A 21731-nucleotide genomic window follows, 5' to 3' on the forward strand; every position below is an offset into this window, starting at 1 on the left:
AGCAATCGAATACAGTTGCAACTTTGCGCAATACGTTTGCAATGTGGAAATTCTGACACAGGCAATACAATTGGGTTGCTAAAACACGTCAATACCAATGAGATGAAGAAAAGATTTTTTTAAAAGAATAAGGAAATATTAAACAACTATATAAAATAGTCTAACTGACATGTAAAAAAATTCTTCTCGCAGAATAGCTTGAAATTCGTTGAAATTAATACGAATGTAGAAACATTCTAACACTTTAGTTGCAAGCAACCTATTACAGGCTTTTTGATAATTGTGCTGTATGTAAAGGAAGTTCAATCATTTCCTTTTAAAGTATAATTTCAAACATTGTATGATATTAATTAAAATATTTTATTGACGTATACATATGTATCAAGTTGCTGGCGCTTCCGACACATCATTAAAGAGATTTCCATCTATCGATCTTCGATTTCAAAAGATTCCAATCTTAAATCATGAAATTTCAATGTTACCAAAAATTAATCTCGAAATAAAAATACTTCATACTAAGTAAAGACCTAGCACTTAGGATATTTAGAACTATCCTCGATCAAATCTGTATTATTCTTTGTCAACTTGCATTAACTAACTAATTGTAAATCAGAATACATTTTCGATTTTTTTTCCTTTTCAAAATTCACCGTGTTATAAACTAAATCAATTCCCTTTGAACCTCGATCGCCACCAATTATGTAATTGAAATTGGTTCAAATTGTCCTAAGCATCATCGTAGAAAAATTCGTTATAAAAATGAATTCTGTGACACGAAAATCACTTCCAAATACCGACAGAACAACGTAAAAGAAAGTAGTTTAATATTTCATCTTTACATGACAGTTTAGTTTATTTTCAATCCTTTATTACGTCACGAACAAATTTTATTAATTGAAACAGAATATTACGTCTTAAACTGTGGGATAGCTTGCAAACAATAAGTTTATCACTAATCAGATTATTTTCTTGATAGAATAATATATCGATTTCTTCATTATTTGAAATAGATGGAGTTATTTGCGATTAACAAATTGCTATTAACAAAATATTTTCTTAAAATATTATAATAATTAATTACCTTCACCCATAATATGAGATTATTTATTAGAATGCAATTTATTAAAATCAAATAATAGAACGGCTTTTTAAATATTGAATCAAGATATTACTTTATCATTTGAGCTTTGACCATGTGTAATTGAAAACAGTATAGACAATTTCTTCGAGAAATCACAATTTCTTTAGCGTCATCAAGATTTTCTTTAGCATCAAGATTTTCCATTTCGACAATTCGACACGGTTAAGCTCAATCTATAATATCTATATGTACTATTTCCAGTCCTCCTTGATCATGTCTGCAGCTTTCTCGGCAATCATAATAACCGGAGCATTCGTGTTTCCGGAGGTGATAGTAGGCATGATCGACGCGTCAACCACTCGCAGTCCCTTAATTCCGTGTACTTTAAGTCTGTGATCCACGACGGCCATCTTGTCAGTCGCTGGGCCCATCTTGCAAGTCCCACACGGATGATAGATCGTTGATGTGTAGAATCTTGCGTGGCATTTCCAGTAATCGTCCGATGGAAACTTGAAAGACGAGCATTCTGGTATTCGATTTGGATTCGCTCTGGCGTTCAGACTTTTCAAAGTTGGTGTCTGCGTGAGATTGTATATGAAGTTTGCACCTTCTATCTGTTAACATCAGAAAATCATGTTGATTACTATAGAAATAGATTCAACTCGTCGAATCAGAATAATTGAAAAAATTAGAATATAAAATATTAATACTTAACAAACATTGATTTTGTTTTCAGTTGCGATTACTATAGAGGCTGAACAAAATAACTGGACCACATTGAATATTCAATATATATATACAGGATGTTCCATAATTATTTTAACAGCTAAAAATTGGGGCCAGCGGGGTTATCTGAAATAACTTTTTCCTTTGCGAAAATCCAACCCGCGGCCTTGTTTACAAGTTATTAATGAAAAACACTGACCAATGAGAGGCGAGGGCGCGAATTACAACGTGGTCGATCGATCGAATTGAACGTGCTTCGAACATGGAGCGTGATAGAACACGGGGGGGGGGGGGCGACGAGGTGCGTTCGAATCAATGAACAAGTCACGGTGCGTGAACTTCCGAATTTTATTTTACTACGCCACAGTGATAATTTTAAGAAAAACGCTATTCATCCTTATTTCAGAATGTCTGAAGAATACTTACTAATTTTTCGAATCTGAAATAATAAGTAATTTAACCGTGACGGCTCTCTAGCATAAGTGTGACAATTTCTGTGTCCATTAAAGTGACATTCGACATTTTCGACAAATTAAGTAGTTACTTTATTTCATAAAACACTGTAGATTTTTTCTTGTTTTCAGCATATAAGCAATTAAGAAAAAATTAGTATTTACTAACAATTGTAGTGGTCATGATGGAAAGTAGATAATTAAAAGAAAATCGATCTTTTCAAACTACTGGATGAAAATACTCATTTGAATTTTTAAACAGCCTACTTACCAAAACGTTAAGGTCATGTGGATCGTGGAAGTAATTGGGTACAACCATCGGAAGCTCGTCTACGTCGCTGGAGCGCAATTTCACGTACCCTCTACTACGAGGTCTTAGCAAAAGGGGAATGGATCCGTACGAAGGCTCGTAAATTATATTCTCGTACATTTCCGCGTAGAAGTCGTTGTTCACATTGTTGACCCTACTTACGAAAATCCCGCCGTCGGCTTCATCCGTTATGCTTGACAGGAAGAGCTGTATATCAGGATAATCATCCGATTTATTCGCGTACCTGAAGAATTCGAATAAATATGTAAATATTTGATTGTTTCATAATATCTACAATTTTTTGAATATTTGAATAAATCATGTAATAAGTTGTCATACAAATTTGTTACTGATAACACGCAGGAAGATGACGTGAATTTTTCATAAGGATTTGAGGATTTACGGAGTTGATCGATTCTTGTTAAAAAGTCAGTGGAACAAAATTTTTAGTGATTATACAAGGTGTTTCAGGACTGGCGTTACCACTGGAAAATGGTATTCCGAAAGTGAAATAACTCTGACCAATTAGAGAGGTTGAACAACTGGTGTCCCGTCCTCGGAACCAATGCATAGTCTTGCACGCTATCGCGACGGTGGGGCGTTATCGCGTACTCGCTTTTCGACTGAGCCGTATTTTTCCAGAATATCTCGTTAATGAAGCGGTTTGCATCATTTACGTAAAGATCAAAGTTACCTCGAATCAAGACTGTGATGACAAAGAATCTAGTTGATTAGGTAACATGTTTCCACAATAAAAATTCATGAGTATAAATCCTATCTTTGCTGAGGTAAGCAAAAGTAGACTTTAAAAGTCTCTGTTTTATAAACAGACTAGTATTCAGCAACATAATGACTGAAACATCTTCTAATTTTGTGTATATTATATTATAGAGGATTTTTTTTTTGAAGTAGTAGCTGTCATATACTGGAAAATGCAATTAATGGATAATTAATAATTAATTGACTGCATTTTTCTTTCATTGCATTTTGTTTTTCCTTCACATAATAAGTTTAATAAGCTGAAACTTATATTAAAAGATTTAACTTCAATAGTTTAATAACAACATGCATAAATAAATCTTCAATAAATTATTCAATTTAATAGTTCAGTAGTAGCTTAAATACATGAATTGGTGAATAAACCGACAAATTCCTCTCAGTAGACGGTCTCATGTTTACTATTACATTTGATTATTCACGTCTGAGAAAATGTCAAATAATTTATTGACAACATATATACATTATAATCTAAGCAGTCTTACATTATTCTTCATAGATTTTAATCCATCAATGAATGAAAAAATTATTCTTAAAAATTACTAAATTATTCATTATAAAATGACAAATTCTGAAGTACGTATCTTGTGCAGGACAACTGTTAGCATTGTTAATGCCATTAGTTGACATCGAGCTGTTAATTAAACCAAGTTCTATAACATTTCCCAATCTCCATCACTGAACATAAAAATTTTCCAACATATGTAGTTGTTTGTCACTATAATAAGATACTTACTTAGAATTAATAAATGCCATAGCCTCAGAGATTGGCAAAGAATAATATTTTCCTTTGCGCTCCACAGTGAATTCCTCGACGACTTTCTCGTTGGTAGACTCGGACAAAGTGAATGTGAATGGGTCCTTCCCCGTATAATTTGCTGGCGGGTCTATCAAGTAAGTCATACCACCCATTGCCACGTGGTCCTGCAGATTTTCACCCACGCCCGGTGCATGGTGCACAGTCTTCACCCCTACAGCGTCTAAATGATCTTTCGGGCCGACACCGGATAGCATGAGCAATTGCGGCGATTGTAAAGCGCCAGCGGATAAAATGACCTCGCGTTTTGCTGTGACCGTATGGCTGAACAGGCCTACTCGAAATTGGACGCCATATGCTCTCTTCGTATCGTTGTCTGTAACAATGGAACACATTCATACATAATATTATATATTTGTTAACAGACAAGTTTAAATACTGACTCTAGATCTTAAATTAAAATCAATGTTCGAAAGCAAACCATGTTACATTTGAAAGAGTTCGAAGGTGTTTGAAAATGTTGAAAGTTCTTGTTAGTTTTCTTCAGATGTTTGAAGATCTGTGAAATGTTACATAAACGTTTTGAAAACAGGAGACGTGTTGACCCTTGATGTTCAGTTGATAATACTACTGGAACGAAATGCATCTGACAACGTTTGAGTATATCTAATACATTGCTTAAAATGTTTAAATTATACTACGCTCGTTTAAATAAGACCTGAAATGAAACAGTTTGGAAAGAAGAAACATGATGATTTTAATTTTCAATTGAAAGTATGATCGAAAGCAGTTGAATGTGTGCGTGTTTGATACTTCTCAAAGTTCCTTGGTGGTCTTCAATAATCTCTAAAATACTATAGGACACCACCTTTGTTTCTGAACAAATTCCAATATTCATATGCAAGTTTATGAGAAGGAGGTCGGACTTGTATCTTGTGTATAGTATGTGTGTGTATCATGTATGCATGTTGTATATGTTTAGTGCTTTTTTTTGTTAAAGCTGAGAGATAAACTTTGTAGACCTTGGAATGATATGCAACTAAGTATTAGCAAATACAAGTAATGTGGAAAACTGGTAAGAAAGTGATGTTTTCAAAAGTAAAGCATTCAAAATCACGTATTAGTCGCAAGTAAATATCATACTTCATCTGTTATTGTGTTGTATGCTGTGTGTATATTTTACATAATTTCCTTAAAATTCATTATTGGGCGTAGAAGCTGTGTAAGATTAAATTAGGGTTAGAATACAACGCGACGCGATGCGCGGACTGAGCAGCGAAAATCTTAAATCTATCGATAGCAACTTTTAAAGTAACACATTATTGTTTACTATGTCGGTCTGGATCTGAAATCAGTGTAGTCAGAAAAAGTCGTTAAACAAGACGAATTGAAATCCTAATTGTGTCGAAGTATCCGAGCGTTCGTATACTCTATCTAACTAGACCAAATTCGATAGCTCGAGTATGCACACACCTTTAGAAAATTAGTAACACGCGAGTTAACAACATGAGCACTATAAAATAATTTTTATTAAATAGACATACCAAATAATTTACCAAAGAGTTAATATTCAATATGCAATGTTGGAAATAATTGTAATAGTATATATAAGTAAACTGATGGTACAAGAAACACTAAAATGAATTCACAGAAATTCTAAAATCAGACTCTTGCCCTTCAAAATATAGACAAGTCTCAACAAGCCTATATCACAATATGATCTCTTAAAAACATAATTAAAATATTTGAAGTAACATGCCTTCGCTTATCAGAATCTTCTCCACAGTCGAGAATATGCTCACATCCAGATTTTTCCTCTTGGAAGCAGGCCGGAGGAAAGCTTTCGCAGTACTGCATCGTAACCCGTCTCTCAAAGTACCGTGGGAATTGGTGACCCCGGTTTGAGTAGCTCCATTAGCATCCACGACGTCGTATCCCAGTTCTGTGGTAGCCTTTACCAGATACTTGATCATGGGAGTTTGGTACTTGAAGTACTCGACTGTCAAGTAACCGCCAGTGTGGTGATAAGGTGAATTTTTGTATTCTGCGATCCTCATGTCTTCAGACTTCTTGAAGTAAGGCAACACACTGTCGTAATCCCAGCCGGGGTTTCCCAGACTTTCCCAGCTGTCATAGTCTCTCTTGTTGCCACGGATATAGAGCATTGCGTTCAGCACACTGCCACCTCCGAGAACCTTGATTTTTAGAGTTTGAATACATGTCAGCATAATTTCTGAAGGCTTATATAAGGTTAGACGGAATTATAAGGAATTTAATTTTATGGTGTTTCAGAAGGAGTTCGAGATATTTAAACATTCGTTGGACTTAGGGCAACTTAGGGCAAACTATATCATACAATGCTTCATTTTAAATGGAATCCTTTATTTATCGATTATATTGGACGTAAAATAAGTTTTGGTCGTTACGTTCTAAGCTTCTGCTCCGATTTTTGGAAATATACAAATGTCTTTAATCATTTAAATAATCCCCATTGCATTTGCCGACCATCCTCCATCTATGACAACTGACACATGCCATTAGTAAAAAAAGAAATGCGTGGTTTCGAATCGGTAAAGTTGTCGATGCATTTTGTAATGTTTCCGACATCGATGTAATGTGTGTCCGCTGGGAAGTGATGCAGTGATCGAAGCAAAGTGATGACTTAAACCTCCCCTAATATTATGTGCACAATTACTTTTGATCTAAAGGTCTAAAATTGTCTGCAAAATACTATCTGTATAATCGGAAAGAAAGAAAATTTGTTACAGCGTTGTCTTAAATTCCCTCACATTTTACATCTACTGTATCATGTAAAATATAACATTGAATAAAGTTGCAGATATAAGCCCTAAAATTCACAGTTTTCTCTATTTTTCAAGCGGATGCTACCCTCGGTTGTTGAAATTTTGAACTCTACCTCATTCTGTATACATATGTTACAAAGTACAATTTTTAATTTTCATCAAAATACTTGATACTACCAACTCACAGAAAAAACAAATAAAAAATTACAATGCAATCAGAAATAATTTTAGATCTCGATACCTTTTTATCATTAAGATGAATTTGTGAGTCATTCATATGCTACTTAAAAATGGATTCACGAACTACTTTCACGCATTTTCCTAAGATAAGTATGATTTAGCAAAATTGAATTACTCTCACAACTTTATACTTGAACGAAATAAAATACAGATTTGATATGTTTTGAACGTGGACATTACTATATCAATAATTTTACCCTGCCACGTGGCCAGTTGCACTGATGGTTTTTCATTGCCTGACAATAGTTCTTCGACGGTTCAGTTTTGAATTGCCAGTCCAGAGGGGACAATTGCATAAGTGGAAACATTGCAGGCACATCAGAGATTTTCGGTTCATCCGGCCCAGCTTCCAGCAGAAGTACCGTCCATTTTCCATTCTCTGACAGCCGATTGGCCATCACTGATCCAGCTGATCCAGCTCCGACCACCACGAAATCGTACTCATTTCGCAAATTGGTCGGTGACACGGGTGTCACTCTATGTTCACGATCGGCAATGTCCGGTCTGAATAGGAAGATCAGTAGTTCCAATAAAATGCCGAGACGTGCTTCGAACAAGAGGGTACCCGCTATCCTAAAAGTTGAGAGCCAACCTCCTACTGACATCTCGATCGGCGCACTGTAACAGGCCTGTTTAACTCCTTGCTGTGAGGGCAGCGATTTTAAGTCCAGGGCAAACACCGATCGGCGGACTATAGTGCTAACTTCCTTGGGCATCCATGTCCCTTCCTTATCTTCTCGTGGATCTCCCCTCCACTTAACTACATTTTACGTTATTGGCTGAAGCCATTGACAGAGGTCGATTGTAAATAACGTTGAAATTGAGTGAATTAGAATGAGCATCGGACGAATGAGGATATAATGGCAATGCATGCGAGTGTGAGAGGGAGGATGGCATGAAAACCTAAACACTTCCCTCTTTTTTCTCACGTCCCCGCTCCGCTAAGACACTTGCCCGTAGCTTTGCCCGATGCCCATCGCAAGGCATGTTGAACAGCTCTGCACTAAATTATCCTTATTAACAGTTTAAGTTGTATAATTAACGTGATCAAATATTTGTTTTTCTACGTTGCGGCTACAAAATAAGAATTTGTATTTGATTTTTCGGTATTACCGAATCCTGTTTTAAAGTGTAGAAATATTGATGCGATAGTCCATACCTTGCTAATTAAAATAAAAAAAGATTCAAATCGAACCATGTTTATAAGAATATGCAAAAGTTAAATGAAGACGGACATAATAGTGTTTGGGTATTGCTTTCTGGGACAATTTCTTGGTGTATAGAAATATTCATGCATTGCGGCAAAGCTTTGGAATTAAAGCAAAAGTGTAATCACCGTTAATCGAGGAATAAATTTCAAGATGAAAATTATTAAGTGCAACTTGTTGTCATTGAAATATACAGAATTTGATGGTGTGCAATTTTCGTATATACGCGAAATCAACGAAGTGATGAGTGAAACCTTCCTTAATTTTCATCTGCTTTATTATGAAATACTAATTGCGTTGTAATTAAAAGGCTCTAGTCGAAAGTGTTCAACGCATATATCTGAAAATAGAAACAACAATTCAAATAGCCTGAATATTTTCAACGATTCAAGAACCAGGAAAATAATAATTTTATATGTGTCAATTGGAAAATTCATAATCAATTCACGCCAGCAGATAGTTTCTCACTTTTTACTTCTACAGTTGTGTGAGTCCATGGCATCCCGCGATGCAATATAATGCATTCTGCAAGATAAAAACTAGGTTCCCATTGCAAAATGAATCTACAATCGAATTCGTCTCCCTATATCCGATTAGTCAGTTTATAACTGGTTTGCAAAGTTTTCTATAGTTATATAGCAAATAGAAATGTTGAAAAATTTCTGGATTACTGAATTCAATTAAATGGTTTGATGGAACAGCTTCCAAAGAATATGGAATTTACTTTGTATTTTGGTCGGAAATTGTGAATGAACCAGAATGATAATTTAATTTTCTCATATTTTTGACACATCAGAAATTTTGTAAAAACACGGTGAGGTGCATTTGGATGTGCTACAACATGGCATCGTATAACACGGTTTCGCTCTAACATGACAAGAAAATTACGAAAAGCTTAGACCGACACTGTATTTCTACAGCACTGGATAATATGATTTTTGTTTAACGTATTTAAAAGTTTAATTACCGTAAAATAATAACGGGAAGGAATAATGAACCATAGTATCTCTCTCTCTCTCTCTCTCTCTCTCTCTCTTTACATGAAAATATGATTATTATAATTAATTCAAAAGGGAGCTGTGAAATTGTTTATCTTCATACCATGAAATCTACAATGACCATGTTAGAACCAGCAAACAAACCAAAATTACAGATATTTTAAAGAGGATAGAAGGTGCAAAAAATTTAATGAAAAAAAGAAGGATCGGAAAGCGAAATCGATTCAACCAATTCAACCGACGCGACGGTTTGACTGTACTGAGTAGTGATGAGGAAGAAATTTATTAAATTAGAGTTACATTTTAAATGAAAATAATATTTCTTTATTTTGTCTTGTGTTATACATACGTTTAAATTTTTAATAAAAATTAAGTTGCTTATATGAAATTAAAAAGAAATGTCTGTTTCCAATAAGTTTTCGTTTTTTGTTTTTAATAAGTTTTTAATAACACGACATTTTTTTTTTCTAGGAACGTATCTACCATGTTATACGAGCGTTTCTTGTAGTTTAAGATAAGATAATATATTGTTCGCGAGGAATTGCAACAGTGCATCGTTACAATTTTCGTACCTTCAGAGCCTTGCAAAAGGTTTAGACAAATTCTCTAGAATACATTCCAACTTATATCTCAAGGCCATATCAAGTTCAACTGATCTAATTTCTAGTCAGTGCTCTGTCGTCGAACGAAATTTTGGTCTATTAACCCGAGAAAGATAACCTACGTCGCAGAGGCGCCTGCGAAGACTGTTGATTTTTGTTAATTTTTCATAGAGGTCTAGTGATTTAAGTTTAAAATTACTTAAAATATAAAAAAATATAATATAAATGCATTTTATTTTTACAATAATGCCAAACCTTTAAAATGACTAGATTAACTTAAATAAATATCCATTGTTAGTATAAAATTGACGCCTTAGAAAAGCATGCGCCTCTGAAGCGTATGGTTATCTTTTACGTACGTTGTCATATGGTTATCTTTCTAGGGTTAAATTATGAGGAAGGAAATGGCTGATCTCATCACCAAACGAAATGCATTTCCCCGTGGTTTTACCTATCAATACAACAATTGATGAATATGATACAATTACTGCTGTAGGATATTTGTGAAATATGCGCAGAAATTGAAGACGAAAGTCGTATGACATTTATTTTACAGTTACAAACGAGCATTAGAGACTAGAGTACGTGGGCGAGGAGTCTTAACGCGGCATGTATAGGGTCATAGATCAAAACAACCTTGACCTATCCTTTATACAGGTGTTCTATATTGATAATAGATGACGCAATTAGCATACTTCAAGAAATGTAATGAAGTCTGGCCCCACTTGAGTACACGATGAACAATGTACGCTAGTTTAACGGGAGAAGTGAAGCATATCGGCTGTTCACATTTCGGATATATACTTACAAACAAAAGTTGGAAAACACCTTTTAAAGCGCAATAACGTTTTTGAAACTGAACTAAATGACTTGAATTTTTTTAGATGATAAAGGGAATGGTCTACTAGATGACGATTAAAATACTTTTTTGCTATGACTTTGAATGGCGAACGAAATTAAAAAATTCTCATTTTTAACTTTTTTAATTGAGCCTATAATGAAAATATATAAAATACCTTTCGTAAATCTCGGCAACTTTTCTGCGTGCTGAAAATTTGATCGATGTTATTATTCATACGCCAGTATTGTGCTACAAGTAGCGCGACTACGTACGACTATTCACTTATCGGGCGTTCAACAATGACATTATCACTGTGGCATTATTATAATGTCACTACAGTTGTAGCATTATTGCAGCATTCTTATAATGTTACTATATTACTATTATACTATTATTATCATATTAGTATGTTATAATATTATTGTCACAGTAAAAGTGGCCAAATTTCAGCCAGTGCATCGAATAATATCAATCATTCAATGCAACCAAAGCGAATTTAAATAGAAATAGATATAAAAAATCTTCACCGTTCCATTATGAGTTGTAAAAATATTCGTGTAAGCAACGACAGGTTATGAATACAAAGGGAGATGCAGTAATTTCTCCCAGAAATATTCGAACGGCGGAACTGTGTGAATTCGGATCTGAAAAACATAAATTAAAATAACATAATTAAATATAATATTAAACAGATCTGAGAATACTAAGACGCGATACTTCGGGCCTCGCGGTTTGTTTTTATAGAAATTCGGGGCGGTCTGCAAAAAAAGGCAGCGGTCAGTATGCCGGTGTACATTAATATGAATACATAGTAGTGCTAAAATAAAAACGATTCGAAAGCAATTCAGAGGCAACATGACACGACTCGAAAGCAATCAAATACGTTTGCAACTTTGCGAAACACGTCAGCCTGTGAAAATTCTGACACAGGCAATGCAATTGAGTTGCTAGAACATGCCAAGACCTATGAAATGAAGAGAAGATACTTTCTAAAAAATAAGGAAATATTGAACAACTATATAAAACAGTCGAACTAACATCTTAAAAAATTCTTGGTTCTTTACTAACTGGTTTTTTGATGATTGTACTGTATGTAAAAGTAGTATAATATTAAACATAATATTAAACCAAATAATTTATTGAAGGATAAATAAAATTGCGGTCGCTTCTGTGGCACTTTTAAAGAGATTTCCATCTATCGATCTTCGATTTCAAAAGATTCGAATCTTAAATAACGAAAATTCAATGTTACCAAAATATAATTTCGAAATAAAAATACTTAATACTATGTAAAGATCTAGCACTTAGGATATTTAAAAATATTCACGATTTGCACAAAAGATATGTTTTAATTAAAAGGAATAGTTTAGTAATAGAAACAGTAATGGTTAACTTCATCAAATCTGTATTACTCTTTGTCAACTTGCATTAACAAACTAATTGTAAATCAGAATACATTTTCGATGTCTCTTCATTTTCAAAATTCACCATATTATAAACTAAATCAATCCCTTTGAACCTCGATCGCCACCAACGCTGTAATTGAACTTGGTCTAAATTGACCCAGCCATCGTCGTAGAAGAATTCGTTATGAAAATGAAGTCTGTAACGCAAAAATCACTTCCAAATAGCGCAAGATCAATGTAAACAACAGTAGTCATCTTTGCATAACAGTTTATTTTATTTTCAATATTTTATTATGCCAAGAACAAATTTTACTAATTCAGACAAAATATTACGTCTTAAACTGTTGGATAGCTTGGAAACAATAAATGTATCACTAACCAGATTATTTTCTTGATACAAGAGAATAATATATCGATTTCTTCATTATTTAAAAAAGATGGAGTAATTTGCAATTAACAAATTGCTCTAAATAAGATATTTTCTTGAAATATTAAAATAAAAAAAAAAATTAATTGCCTTCAACCATATTATGAGATTATTTGTTAGAATGAAATTTATTAAAATTAAAAAAATGGACCAGTTTTTTAAATATTGAAATAAGGTATCACTTTATCACTTGAGCTTTGATCATGTGTAATTGAAAACAGTATACAAAATTTCTTCGAGAAATCACAATTTCGTTAGCGTCTATAGCATCAAGATTTTCCATTTCGACAATTCGACACGGTTAAGCACAATCTATAATCTATATGTACTATTTCCAGTCCTCCTTGATCATGTCTGCAGCTTTCTCGGCAATCATAATAACCGGCGCATTCGTGTTTCCAGAGGTAATATTCGGTATAATCGACGCGTCAACCACTCGCAGTCCCTTAATTCCGTGTACTTTAAGTCTGTGATCCACGACGGCCATCTTGTCAGTCGCTGGGCCCATCTTGCAAGTCCCACACGGATGATAGATCGTTGATGTGTAGAATCTTGCTTGGCATTTCCAGTAATCGTCCGATGGAAACTTGAAAGACGAGCATTCTGGGATTCGATTTGGGTTCGCTCTGGCGTTCAGACTTTTCAAAGATGGTGTCTGGCTGAGATTGTATATGAAGTTTGCACCTTCTATCTGTTAACATCAGAAAATCATTTTGATTACCATAGAAATAGATTTAACTCGTCGAATCAAATTAATCGAAAAATTAGAATATAAAATATTATTACTTGACTAATTTTGTCTGTGTTTTGAGTTCAGGTTATTATACAATAATACTATTCTAGAGATTATAATTTAATTATTATTACTATAATTTAATTATATTTACAATTTAACTATTATTGTAATTTAATTATTATTGTAATTTAATTGTTATTATAGAAATTGGTATAGAATATTCTATATCCGTTTTGAATAATGTGTGAAAATGTAAAAGTAAAAACCATATACAAATACCATTAAGGGAAACTTTAAACCTGAGGTTTTCGAAACCCTACGTCTTGAGACTCTATGCTAGGAAAACAAAAAATTCTCAAATTTCAAACTTTGTATACTTTTTAAGAATTGGCTATTATCAAAATCCAAAAAGGGACTAAACTGCTAACCTTATCATAATCATCATCTCTAAAAATATTTTGATTCTGCTGATAATATCAAAGAATCTCAAACAGGAACACTTTCAGAAAAACACAGAAAGCACTTCATAATTTCAAGAGGCAAATATTACGATAAACGAACAGTTTCTATCAAGATTATTTTTTTTTTTGCAATTTTAATACCCATCCATGTATAATTCTTTTGCATACAAGTTGACGGAGAAGTCTTTGAGTAGCTCTTGATCGTTGTCGCCATGACATTCCTAAAATGTCACGCGTTTTTATCTCTGACGTCACGGATAACCACCTTAGCAGGGTAGAGCTACAGGTCAGCAGGGATGCCAGAGAAGCTTTCACGTTTATGATTAATCAGGTCATATCGCGGCGGTCGACGACGCTGCCCTTTAGTACCTACTCTGCTGAACTGTTCATTCGTGACGTCACGAACGGATTCATCTGTTATTTTTTGGTAATTTACGTAACGCCGATCTCGATCCTAGTTGCTGCATCGTAAGTATAACTGTATATGTAAACTCCCATGTAAATAATCATTGATAAAATTGAAATTGTGGGGGAAAACATGAAGTTGGAAAAAATGTGTTTGTTTATCGTAACACTTACGTCTTCAAAGCAAACAGTGTTTCTGTTTGAGATACTTCCATATATTTTATCAGTAGAATCAAAATATTCTTAGTTATCAAGATTATATCAAGTTTAACAGTTTATTCGCTTTTTGGACTTTGATAATAGCCAGTTGTTAAAAAGATTACAAAGATTTAAATTTGAGAACTTTTTGTGGTTTCTCTAGCGTAGGGTCTCACATAGGGCATAGGGTTCCGAGAAAATCAGGTTTAAAGTTTCTCTTATTAGTATATATTGTTTAATGTAGTAATAATTCAAACAAATAATTCAAATTTCGTTATTTTTTTTTTATAAATAGACTTTTGCATGAATACGTTATTTTCATGATTCGCATCATATTCATGAATAAATTACGTAGTAAATTATGCAATTACATGGTACATAGAACAATTGTAGTATTATGAAATAAAGAGAAGAAAATACTTTGTAGCTCAAAGGGAATAAGTGCCTACTTACCAAAACGTTAAGGTCATGTGGATCCTGGAAATAATTGGGAACGATAATCGGATGCTCGTACACGTTACTCGAACGCAATTTCACGTATCCTCTGCTACGAGGTCTTAGCAAAAGCGGAACGGCACTATATGAAGGTTTGTAGATTATATTCTCAAACATCTCTGCGTAGAAGTCGTCCTTCACATTGCCGATCTGACTTAAGAAAACACCGCCGTCGTTTGCATCCGTTACGCTTGTCAGGAAGAGCTGTATATCAGGATAATCGTCCGTTTTGTTCGCGTACCTGAAGCAGGATTTGAATAAATTTGTGAATATAGTGTTAGTAATAAATTCTCACACGAATTTGTTATTGATAACACGCAGGAAGAGGACATAATTGCTTGATAAGTATTTGATGATTTTATAGAGTTCGTTGAATATCTTGTTGAAAAGACAGTGGTACAAAATTTTTGTGTGTTACCATTGAAAAATGGTATTCCTGAAGTAAAATAACCCTATCCAATTAGAGTGATTGTACGACTGGTGTCCCGTTCTCGTTAGCAATGCAGTGTAGTGCTCGCTATCGCGTCGGTAGGGTGTGACAATACTTACTCTTCAACTAATCCTTGTTTTTCCTGAATATCTCGTTAACACGTTCCGTGCCACGTGTACCATCGATGGTACACGCTTGCATGTTTACTTAGTGAACTGAACAAATTGTTTACAAGAAATTTAGAACCGAAGAATCAATTTCCACCGCAAGAATGGGCGTTGATAAGTTTTTGTTACGTTGTTATGTGTACGAGAATTAATAATTGCACGTAATACATCAAGTTTTAGTAAAATATCGAAGTGTGAAGATTCGAGTAAAAAAAGCTCGGCACGGAACGTGTTAATGAAGCCGTTTGCAACATTTGCGTAAAGAAAAGAGTTACTTCGAATCAAAACTGTGATAAGAAGGAATTGTGTTGATTAGGTAGCATGTTTCCACAATAAAGATTCATGAGTTTAATCCCTATCTTTGCAAAGGTAAGCAAAAGAGCAGCAAATTTATATACAGAAATTATAAACATATCACTACATATACAGCACAATTATAAACAGATCACTAATCAGCAACATAATGACTCAAACACCTTCTAACTCTTTGTGTATATTATATTCTAGTGGAATTCTTTCGAGCGCAGTAGCTTGCATATACTGTGAAATGCAATAAATGGGTTATTAGTAATTATTCGACTGCATTCCTTCCCTTAATGAGTTTAATAAGCCAATACTTGTATTAGAAGATTTATCTTTAATAGTTTAATAACGGCATGCATAAATACATCTTTAATTAATTATTCGAAATTTTTAATGACTTCAAATTACATTTCAAGAGATTAAATACACAAATTGGTGAATAGGCCGGCAAATTCTCTTGAATAAACGGTCTCCTGTATAATCTTAATAATCTTATAATAATATAAGATTTGATTATTCAAGACTCTGAATATTTCGAATAATTCATTGACGATATATATAGATTGAAATCGAAGCAGTCATACATTATTATTCCTAGATTTGAATCCATCAATTAATGAAAAAGTTATTGTTAAAAATTGAAAAATATGTTAAGCTAATAATTAATCCAGATTCTATAATATTTCCCAGTCTTTTGTTTGGCACTATAATAAAATACTTACTTAGTATTGATAAATGCCATAGCCTCGCAGATTGGCAACGCATACAATGTTCCCCTTCCCTCCAGGGCAAAATCCGTGACGTCTTTCTCGGTGACGGACTTGAACAAATTGAATGTGAATGGGTCCTTCCCCGTATAATTTGCTGGTGGGTCCATCAAATACAGCAAACCACCGATCGACACGTGGTCTTGTAGATTTTCACCCACGCCCGGTGCATCGTGCACAGTCTTCACCCCTATACCGTCCAGATGATCTTTCGGACCGATACCGGACAGCATGAGCAATTGCGGCGATTGTATAGCGCCAGCGGATAAAATGACCTCGCGTTTTGCCGTGACCGTATGGCTGATCAGGCCTACTCGAAATTCGACGCCGTATGCTCTCTTTGAATCGTCGTCTGGAACAATGAAAAACATTCACACATCAAACAAAATATTTGTTTACAGATAAGTGACATACTGACACTAGATCTGAAATTGAAATTAATGTTGGAATGGAAACCATGTTATAGTTGAAAGAGTTCGAATGTGTACAGAGATGTTGACTGTTCTTGGAAGTTGTTTAAAGATGTTTGAAGATCTGTAAAATGTTGCGTAATCGTTTTGAAAACAGCAGACGTGTTGACTCGATGTTTAATTAATAATGCTACTGGATCGAAAAGCATACGATAGCGTTTGAGTATATCTAATAGGTTGCCTAAAATGTATAAATTAAACTGTGTCGATTTAAATAAATCATAAGATGAAATGAATTTTTTATAGGAACTGTGAATGAAAGCATTTGAGGGACTAATTCCAACAATTTCAATATTTAATTTCAAGTTTATGGGCATGAGGCGTGTAGTACATGTGTGTATAATGTATACCTGTCATGTATGTCTCTTGCTTTCTCTTGTTAAAGCTGAGAGATAAACTTTGTATAACTTGAAATGATATGCAACTAAGTATCAGCTAATACAAGAAATGCGAAAGAATGGTAAGACACGAATATCGTTCTTCATCTGTTGGTTGTGTTGTACGCTGTGTATAATATTTATTGTTCAGATGACTATGGATGTTAAATTCTGCATGTATTTCCTTAAAATTCATACTATTGTGCGTAGAAGCTGTGTAAGATTAACTTAAGCTTAGAATACGATGAGATGTGATGCGCCGTCTGAGTAGCGAAAATCTTACAACTGTCGATACCAAGTTTGAAAGTAGTTTATTGTCGTTTATTATATCGGCCCAGATCTGAAATCAGCGTAGTCAGGTACAGTACAGTACGTGGGTCCCGTACAGCGGCGTGAGTCGTCTACCGAGTGAATATACATATATACACGAACGTACAAGAACAACTGAAATGAATGTCCGGGTTATCCAAAAAAAACTATAAACAGAAATTCTAAAGCCATCCTCTTGCCCAAGAAAATATAGACAATTCCCAGCAAGCCTAAATGACAATATGATCCCTTAAAAACATAACTAAAATATTCGAAGTAACATGCCTTCGCTTATCAGAATCTTCTCCACAGTCGAGAGTATGCTCACATCCAGATTTTTCCTCTTGGAAGCAGACCGGAGGAAAGCTTTCGCAGTGCTGCATCGTAACCCGTCTCTCAAAGTACCCTGGGAATTGGTGACCCCGGTTTGAGTAGGTCCATTGACATCCAGGAGCTCGTATCCCAGTTCTGTGGTAGCCTTTACCAGATACTTGATCACAGGAGTTTGGTACCTGAAGTGCTCAACAGTCAAGTAACCGCCAGTGTGGTGATAAGGCGAATGTTTGTATTCTTCAATCCTCATGTCTTCGGACTTCTTAAAATAAGGCAGCACACTGTCGTAGTCCCAGCCTGGATTTCCCTGTTTTTCCCAGTTGTCATAGTCTCTCTTGTTGCCACGAACGTAGAGCATTGCGTTCAGCACACTGCTACCTCCGAGAACCTTGATTTTCAGAGTTTGAGTACATGAAAGCATAATTTTTGAAGGCTTATATAAAGTGCTACGGAATTATAAGGAATTTAATTTTATGGTGTTTAAGAAGGAGTTTGTGATATTTAAATGTTCGTTGGACTGCATCTTGTATAACAATTAGAAATAGGTAATTTTATGATATAAACCCCGTTAACTTAAGGCAAACTATATTACGCAATGCTCAATTTTAAATTGAAACAGTTACTTATTGATTATATTAAGTGTACAAGTAAGTTTTGGTCGTTCCATTCTAAATTTTTGCTTCAATTTCTGGAAATATACAAATGTCTTTAATTATTTCAATAATACCCGTTGCTTTTGCTGACCTCCCACCATCTATCGGACAACTGGCGCATGCTACTGGCAAGAAAAACTGCCTAGTTACGAATCGGTAAAGTCATCGATACGTTTTTTAATATTTTCAACATCGAAGGAATGCGTACTCGTTAGTAAATATTGTAGTGACTGAAGCAGATTAAAGTCTGTAATCTTTCTCAACCCAACGCAAACGGCTACGTCAGGCCTCAAGATCTGAGTATGAAAGAATTTGGACGTGGTATGGCGAGGGTTAAAAGTAGAGGACTAGAACTTATTTGTATACCTAATATTACAATTATATGTTGTCTCGAAAAAACGAATATATTTTTCTGTACGAAGTTACTCAGGTTTGAAGGTCTATATTGCATAAACAATCGGGAAATTTGCAATGTGATGAGATATGCCGTCTTTAATGAAGGCTACAATACGTTATATTGTAGCTAGTTTCGATTTGAAATATTTTGTTAGTGACTGTATGCACTAATTAAGATTACGATACCACCAGAAATACCTATTATTATTATTATTACTATTTTCTAAACGAATGTGAAGTCAGCAAAGTGAAGACTCGTACCTCCCCTAATATGTTGTGCTCTCCACTATACGATAATCAATTTTGATCAGGTGTTTTGATCAAATTTTTCAATTATGAAAAATATGTGCTTAGCTATTTTTGCAATAACTGTAATTTTCTAAAGGCTCTATATTTAAGGTCTATACTTTCTAAATTACTTATCTAGAGAAATTTGAGATCGATTTTTCAATTGGAAATAAAAACTCTATAATTAGCCAAAACTTCACGATTGAAATATGAAAGATCCAACTAATCCTAACAAATATTATCTGAGATACAATTTTTTAAGAGTCATTTGTTTCCACAAGAATCGTTTGCCATTATGTAGCTCGATTTATCAAGCGAATGGTACCCTCGTTAATTAAAGTCTTGAACGCTACCATATTCTGTATATATTACAAAGTACAATTTTTAATTTTCATCAAAATAGTTGATATTAACAGCACAATCGAGCGATTTGCCTTTAGTGACGTCATTGTAAAAATTATAATGTAATTAGAAATAATTTTAGATCCCGATAGGCTCTTATCATTAAGCTAAATTTGTGAGTAATTCATATGTCACTTACAAATGGTTTATCGAACTACTTTCATGTATTTTCCTAAGAACAGTGAGATTTAGCAAAATTGAATTACTCTCACAACTTTATAGTTTAACAAAATAGAATACAGATCTGATAAGCCTTGAACATGTATATATGATATGTCTATATCAACAATTTTACCCTGCCACGTGGCCAGTTGCACTGCTGCTTGTTCATCGCCTGACAATAGTTCTTCGACGGTTCAGTTTTGAATTGCCAGTTGTAGGGAGTGAATTCCGGGATCGCAAAGGCTAGAGGCACATCAGTGATCTCCGGTTCATCCAATCCAACTTCCACCAGGAGCACCGTCCAATTTCCATTCTCTGACAGCCGATTGGCTATCACTGATCCAGCTGATCCAGCTCCAACCACCACGAAATCGTACTCATTTCGCAGATTTAGCGGCGACACGGGTTTCACTCTATTTTCACGATCCGCAATGTCTGGTCTGAATAGTACGATCAGTAGTTGCAATAAAATGAAGATACGCGCTTCAAACAGGACGGTAGCCCCTATCCTAATAGCTGAAACCCAACCTGCTAGTGACATCTCGATCGGCGCACTATAGCAGAGCTGTTTAACTACTTGCACGTGAGACTTGAGGCTACTTGCACACGTTTAACTACTTGCGATTTTATATCCAGAGAAAACACCGATCGGCGGGCTATTGTGCCCACTTCCGAAGGCAACAGTGTTTGTTTCTTCCTTAGCTTTTCGTGGGTCTCCCCTCCACTTGATTACATTTTACATTAGTGGCTGAAAACAATAGCAGAGGTCGACTGTAGATAACGTCAAATTTGCGTGAAATAGAATGGACATCGAACTTTTTCCATATAATGGGTGCGAGTGAGAGTGGGAGGATTACGTGAAAACCTAAACACTTCCCCCTTTTTTTCTCACCTTCCTACTCCGCAAGGACGCTTGCTCGTAGATTCGCCTCGCAGCTTTGCCCTCAGCCCGTGGTTATGCCCAGTGCCCGCCGCAAAGCATGTTGAAGAGCTCTGCACTATAGTCTCCTTGTTGCAGCTGTTGACATCTCGATCGACACATTATATTGTCCCTATTAACACTATGCCGTCCGGTGGCACCATGCTGGTGCCGTGTAAAAACTATCTGTTGTATGCCGGTGGTGCCACTTTGATGTCATTTTAAAAAACTGAAATAACATTTGAACTACATTTCTTGGGTGTTAAAAGGCAGCAAACTAACTATTGCATTGTGCTTATTTAATTAAGAATTAAATACGAAAATTCTTGGATGGAATGTCTTAATTTTAGGAATTTATATTACCGCTATCTTCGAAATTTTTTGTTAAATATAAAATTTCCAAGCTATTATGCCGGCGTCAAACTTAAGAATCATATCTAAGATCTGCGGAGGGCATGGTGTTAACAGTCTAAATTGTATAGTTGATGTGAAAAAATTTGATTTTCTATGTTGAGTTTATAAAATTAGAATTTGTACTTGATTCTTTCGTATTATTGAATCATGTTTTGAAGTGAAAAAATATTGATGCGATAGTCCATACCTTGCTAATTCAAATAAGGAAAAAGAATGAAAAATGAAAATTTGTATGTACATGTTTATGAAAATATGCAATAGTTATATGAACACGGACTTAATAGTGATTGTGAATGGTTTCTTGGCATAATTTCTCTCAGTATAAAAATATTTATGCATTACAGCAAAGCTTTCTACTTAAAAGTAGAAAATAATCACCATAAGCCGAGGAATAGATTTCAAAATTAAAATCATGAA

At 34.7% G+C, this 21731-nt stretch overlaps 3 protein-coding genes across 5 annotated transcripts in view; 1 reads left to right on the forward strand and 2 right to left on the reverse strand.

The window, feature by feature from the left end:
- The window catches only part of Flo2 (flotillin-2), a 483891-nt gene that overhangs the window by 397798 nt on the left and 64362 nt on the right, over positions 1-21731 (forward strand). The window contains exon 2 of one of the 3 annotated variants that reach the window (XM_076521932.1): positions 4150-4240. The exons of the other annotated variants lie outside the window; for them this stretch is intronic. Within the exon in view, the coding sequence (XP_076378047.1) occupies positions 4201-4240 (40 nt within the window). The 5' untranslated portion in view covers positions 4150-4200. The remainder of the gene's footprint in view (positions 1-4149; positions 4241-21731) is intronic. 3 annotated transcript variants of the gene reach the window in all.
- LOC117217492 (glucose dehydrogenase [FAD, quinone]) lies at positions 337-7884 on the reverse strand. Its single transcript, XM_076521935.1, has 5 exons — positions 7345-7884; positions 5869-6298; positions 4083-4479; positions 2531-2813; positions 337-1695 (listed from the first exon to the last, which is right to left on the reverse strand). Exons 1-5 carry the CDS (start codon positions 7861-7863, stop codon positions 1333-1335), a joined length of 1992 nt encoding a protein of 663 aa, XP_076378050.1. The 5' UTR covers positions 7864-7884; the 3' UTR covers positions 337-1332.
- On the reverse strand, positions 12185-20706 carry LOC117217503 (glucose dehydrogenase [FAD, quinone]). Its single transcript, XM_076521929.1, has 5 exons — positions 20115-20706; positions 18033-18468; positions 16547-16943; positions 14883-15165; positions 12185-13320 (listed from the first exon to the last, which is right to left on the reverse strand). The coding sequence occupies exons 1-5, from the start codon at positions 20520-20522 to the stop codon at positions 12958-12960; spliced, it is 1887 nt and encodes a 628-aa protein (XP_076378044.1). The 5' UTR covers positions 20523-20706; the 3' UTR covers positions 12185-12957.

Source organism: Megalopta genalis, chromosome 5, assembly GCF_051020955.1.
Source record: "Megalopta genalis isolate 19385.01 chromosome 5, iyMegGena1_principal, whole genome shotgun sequence".
NCBI classification, from domain to species: domain Eukaryota; kingdom Metazoa; phylum Arthropoda; class Insecta; order Hymenoptera; family Halictidae; genus Megalopta; species Megalopta genalis.

Coding starts and splice junctions, on each gene's coding strand:
- LOC117217492 (XM_076521935.1), bottom strand. CDS start 7,863: ATGCCCAAGGAAGTTAGCACTATAGTCCGCCGATCGGTGTTTGCCCTG. Junction 6,299..7,344: donor GCAACTGGCCACGTGGCAGG/GTAAAATTATTG, acceptor CTAAAAATCAAG/GTTCTCGGAGGTGGCAGTGT. Junction 1,696..2,530: donor CACATGACCTTAACGTTTTG/GTAAGTAGGCTG, acceptor TGATGTTAACAG/ATAGAAGGTGCAAACTTCAT.
- LOC117217503 (XM_076521929.1), bottom strand. CDS start 20,522: ATGTCACTAGCAGGTTGGGTTTCAGCTATTAGGATAGGGGCTACCGTC. Junction 16,944..18,032: donor GAAGATTCTGATAAGCGAAG/GCATGTTACTTC, acceptor TCATTGTTCCAG/ACGACGATTCAAAGAGAGCA. Junction 15,166..16,546: donor ATGGCATTTATCAATACTAA/GTAAGTATTTTA, acceptor ATCCTGCTTCAG/GTACGCGAACAAAACGGACG.